Genomic DNA, 4935 nt, shown 5'->3' with positions numbered 1-4935 from the left:
ATACGATGAAGACTACGGGTGAGTCCTAGCGTATTCACAGCGCATATACCCAGCATGATCAATAATTATGCACAGTGGAAGCATGGGAAGTAGACATGCGCAAATCACGAAAGAGGCTGATGGAGAAGGCAAAGGCACGCCTTGATGATGCACGAGAAAAGCAGAAGGTCTGAGACTGATGTATTCTCTCGAGGAGTAACGGAGCTTAACGTGCAACCCACCCACAGCTCGCCATGGATGCCTCCGAACTCGTGAAACATTACAAAGCACTCGTCCTTGGGCGGTAAATATTTTTCCGAGTGCTTTCCAGTTACGTTCGCAGTCTATGTTCCCTCTCTCTGAAATTCGCACGTGTTTTCCTCGTCTCCTGATGAATCAAGTGACTGGTCTTAGTCGGTCAACCTGTTCTTATCGCAAGGTCACTGGGCTCCATGGTTTTACTGAGTGTGAGACATCGATAACTAGAATAAATCTCACCAATTCACTGGCAGAACGATGGAGGCGATCGTGCTTAGGGGACGGTTGCGATATTTCAGGTCGAAGATTCAGGTATTCGGACATGAACACGCGTAGTATCATGTTCCATCGGCGCATGGTTAATAGGTCAAGTGCTGAGGCATCATCCTAGAGAATGTCGGGTCAACAGTAAAAAAACGACCATGAGAACGACAACGAACCCCAAGAGTGTGCCAGACACGCGGGAAAGGATATGCAATAATATGAAGAATGTTGACGCCTTTGTGTAGAAAGGGTACGTGATCATCTCCGATGTAGCCGTAGCTGTATTGGTTCCCAGACCCTGTTCGAGGTAAGAAGAAACTGCGGAAGTTTGAAGACGTTTCGGATGCATCAAGAGCACCGGCATCCTTGAGTCGAGTTTCTGCGGAAATCATGGCATCAAATAACCAAGCCGTGTCAATGAAATAAGACCGTATTGTCGGGTTCGGGGCACCGAGGAGATCGAGGAGGATGATGTGCTCTATAGTCGATAACTCTGTCAAACTTGCATGCCCAAGCAGCCGCCGTTTAGAATTAGGTGCTATGTAAGTTGTTGACCATTTGTTCGCGAGATGTCTAGATGGAAGTACGCCCATGGTTTAGTTGTCACGTCATGCTTAAAGGAATGGCTGACCTAGCCCCATAAACAGAGTCTGTGTCAGTCCAATCTTTGAAGGCTTCCTCGCCATCAAAGAACACAAGTTGAAGGGTTGTATCTGCCACATCTTCATCATCTTCATATCCATCCTCGAGACGTTGTTTGCGCTGGTCGAGAAGGGGGTTCAAGGTCTCTGCTAGGTCGAGCATCATAGCGCATGGTGCTGCGGAATCTGTCGCACCTAGGAACTGATTGGCTTAGTACGCAGCTTCTCTGGTAGTAGACTACAATTGAAAACTTTGCTAAGCACCTGATTATCTGGGTAGTTGGGGAAGAACTTGCTGTCATAGTGCGCAGACAATATGACACGGCGCGAGGCGGCTGGGTCTTTTGTCGCAATGATGTTGGTGAATGAACGGGGGCCATATGGAGTATTGTCGGTAAAGGTGTCCTCTTCGACATGCCAATCCAAAACCTTCAAAGAGGACAAGATGTATTCACGAACGAAAGTTATATTTTCACTTCCGACTTTTACAAGTACTTGGCTCAGTCCTGACGTTTAACTTGGGAAGTAGAGAGACATACCAGCACGCGGTATGAGGATCTTAGAAAGATGAGAAGTGGGATTGTTGGTGTCTACGTTTGCGACTGGGTCCGCGGCATCTGCTAGAGCCAAAATTTGTTCGGTGGTCAACTGGGTGAAATCACGTTGCCCAAGCGTCGAGCCTTGTATCGTGAGCGTGCACCACGATAAAAACGATAGCAGCAAGCTCAGAAATGAAGACTGGCAGTGTGGTCGAAGTTTCATTGAGCCCAACAGGAGAGGGGATAGATCGACTTGGAACACGACAAACCACGTCAACGGTCACTGCCACTTTCTCTCCTTCACGCCTATGGCAATTTTCAGCCTATGGGTGAGTTTCCCTTCAAGCAATTATCCAAAACAGCTACTCAAACATGGTGTAAAAGGTCATTAACAAAGCTGGTGGCCTGGTCTACCAGCGCAATTTCGCAGGTTCTTCATAACGAATAAGAGTTCCAGAATGCCTTGTTCATGACCGAGTCCTTCTCAGATGGCCTCGCTCAGCTCACCTCAAACGAGTACTTAGTCCTCGCTGGCACTCTGCATGGCATTCACGCTATTACAAGTCGCTTGTCTCCCACTGGTTCGAGCTCAGGTGCACAGGTCATCGAAGCGGAGTCGTTTAAGATGACCATCTTGTTGACCGCGACAGGTGATTGGTCTCTGCTCTCACGGATAGCCCTCTTACATGGAATTTACAGGAACGAAATTCGTCCTCCTCACATCCTTGGCAGAGACAACAGCGGAATCGGTTCTCCAGAGAGTGTACGAGGCCTACGCAGACGCTGTCATGAAGAACCCATTTCACACTCCGGAGATGCCAGTTCGCAGCGAGGGGTTTGACACACGGATTACGAGTCTTATTGGCACGGGACAAACATAATATTCAAACTTCATACCGAATGTTAGTTCTTTGTTTTCGACAAGGCCAAGAAAGTTGCGAGTCTGATAGTTTGATATAGCATCGTCTTTGATTGATGAAACATTTTTAGCACTGTCGAATCACTAATCTTGAGTGTTCCCAACCATGCAGCTTCATCATTGACATATTATCCTCTACCATTCACGACTGTCGATAATACTGCTACTAAGTGATCGATCTCTGCTAGGGTACGGACGAAAAGTGGGTTGTTAATAACACTGCTAAGAAAGGTGTGTTATTAACATGTTATTAACATGTTAATAACAGGCACACGGCCGTGGGGGGGTGACATGGTGCTAATAAGTCTATTGACCCCCATAGTCTTTGTGAGTCGCCTTCCGACCTTCTGCTGTTCCTCGCAGATCATTGACTTAGAAGTTTGCAACGCAAATCTTGCAGAGAAGCAAGCTGTTGTCTGACATGGGACTCGAGTGTCTCGCAATGAAGTTTTCAACTTGTTTTCCCTCCCTCTTGCACCAGTCGAGCACTCGAAATGGCTGACATCGTCGACACAAAAGCCTCAGATGATATTCTCATTATTCCTGTATCAGTGCAATCTATTATTCTCCCAGACAAGAATCTGTCTGTCTCGTCATTCCTTCAATTCTCACTCCCATCAGCTTCAATTACCACTGCTCCGCCATTGTGCAAATACTTTAGCACTGACTCCCCACCTGAGGACAGCTTATATCTCGATTATCTCCGCACGCAGCCGCTTCCCCAGCTTGCGGTTCTGCACAAGCTCCTAGAAGGGGTGCAACATGCAATATCGGGTGGTAGCCGGTCTATTATCTATGCCCATGCCGACATCGAACAACCTTTTCCATTCTGGATTCTGACGTTTTGGCACCAAGCCTATACTCTCTTGGACGTCCAAAGCAACTGGCGACAGGCGGAAGCCTTCCTCACCAAACATCAACCTAATGAGTCCCAGCACAACCCCACACTCAAAGGACAAACAGCTGCTGATGTTCGTGAAGCTTTCGTTCGCCAGTTCGAGTGCTATGTGAAAGGACAATACCCTTTTGACACAATGATGGATGCTGGTCAGGACGTCCTCTCATACTGGACTCACTTGACGAAGATACCTGAAGGCTCCATACTTGCTGTGAGTTTCAGCCAGTCCTGACTACTCATAACTCAAGCTTTATCTCCAGTGTATCGCAGAAAAAATTTATTCAATAAAGCCCTCATCTGTGCCCGAGGAACGAACAATGTCGGTATTCACGAGGATGAATACACCAGCCAGGAACCGTCAACATGTCCGGACGTTGGTGGACATGACTCAGATTCGACAATGGCATATGTATGATCCAAAGGTCAGTGTCTTATTCAGTGGCCTGTATTGATAACTCATGCCCCTTAGAAAATGGTTGAACGACGGCATCCAGACATTTCATTCTGTGATCTTGACTCCATCATTTCCTCACCCAAACAATCAGCTGCTCGTCGAAGCCACGAAACCACTGGCAGCTATCTATCTGTGGGCACAGATGAGCAGGAAGAAATCCTTGAAGACGAAGAAGGCACTTGGCTCGATGAGACACTAGCGGCTAAACCGGCGGAGGATTCAGCCTTCGACATTGAAGCAGATGCAAACCTTCACGCACTAATTGTCACCAAGGCCTTGTCTGATGAACACGAGGAAAGTCCTATCAACGGCCTGTGTAGCACTCAAGGTGATGCTACGGAGGATGATGCTGACCTAGAAGGCATGGACAACGAGTGGGACGAATTTTGGTAGTAGCTGTAGCGAAATTTTCAAATTTTAGGTCACGTGACTGTTAATAACATGTTAATAACATGCTTGTTAATAACCCTACGCATCCTACTTGATTTTTAACATAGGTTAATAACAGTTGGATGACTTATCGTCCGTACCCTAATCTCTGCATTCTCAGTTGGCAAGGTTCTGAGTCACGTGATTATCTCGCATATGCACAAATACGCGTCGCGTCTTCGTTTCAACTCCTTCCGTCTTCCCTTATCCACACAAATACCGGAGAATACCCCTTAAAGTTCTAAGACGCTCAGACAAACTTCTAACTGCAATCATGCAGATGCAACGGACGGTAGCGAATACAGAAGTACAGGTACTAATCTTCAAGTCGTCGTCAGTGGAAGGTCGTCACAGTAGACGATCAACACTAGCGGACAATCAGACAGCGGTAACGTGGATGAGCGTATGGGATTCGGTGATACGGTAAGAGATAAGATATCGATACATCAGCGGTGAGCTATATATACTGAATGAGCGTTAGCAGCCAAACACCGACAATTATGGCACGGTGTCCAATCAACGAAGGGCGCGTTAATCACATGAAAGTAAGCGCA

At 47.1% G+C, this 4935-nt stretch overlaps 1 protein-coding gene across 1 annotated transcript; it reads left to right on the top strand.

The window, feature by feature from the left end:
* Window positions 1–3088: 3088 nt before the first annotated feature.
* EDB91DRAFT_1300605 (uncharacterized protein) lies at window positions 3089–4345 on the top strand (the record flags this gene model as incomplete). The annotated part of the gene is made up of 3 exons (XM_041324977.1): window positions 3089–3709; window positions 3759–3920; window positions 3968–4345. The coding sequence occupies exons 1-3, from the start codon at window positions 3095–3097 to the stop codon at window positions 4343–4345; spliced, it is 1155 nt and encodes a 384-aa protein (XP_041168415.1). The 5' UTR covers window positions 3089–3094.
* Window positions 4346–4935: the final 590 nt, after the last annotated feature.

This window comes from Suillus paluster, assembly GCF_016628075.1.
Source record: "Suillus paluster strain FC165 chromosome Unknown EDB91scaffold_534, whole genome shotgun sequence".
NCBI lineage: Eukaryota > Fungi > Basidiomycota > Agaricomycetes > Boletales > Suillaceae > Suillus > Suillus paluster.
The sequence above is the reverse complement of the archived record's forward strand: the minus strand, read 5'-3'. Positions and strand labels throughout refer to the sequence as shown.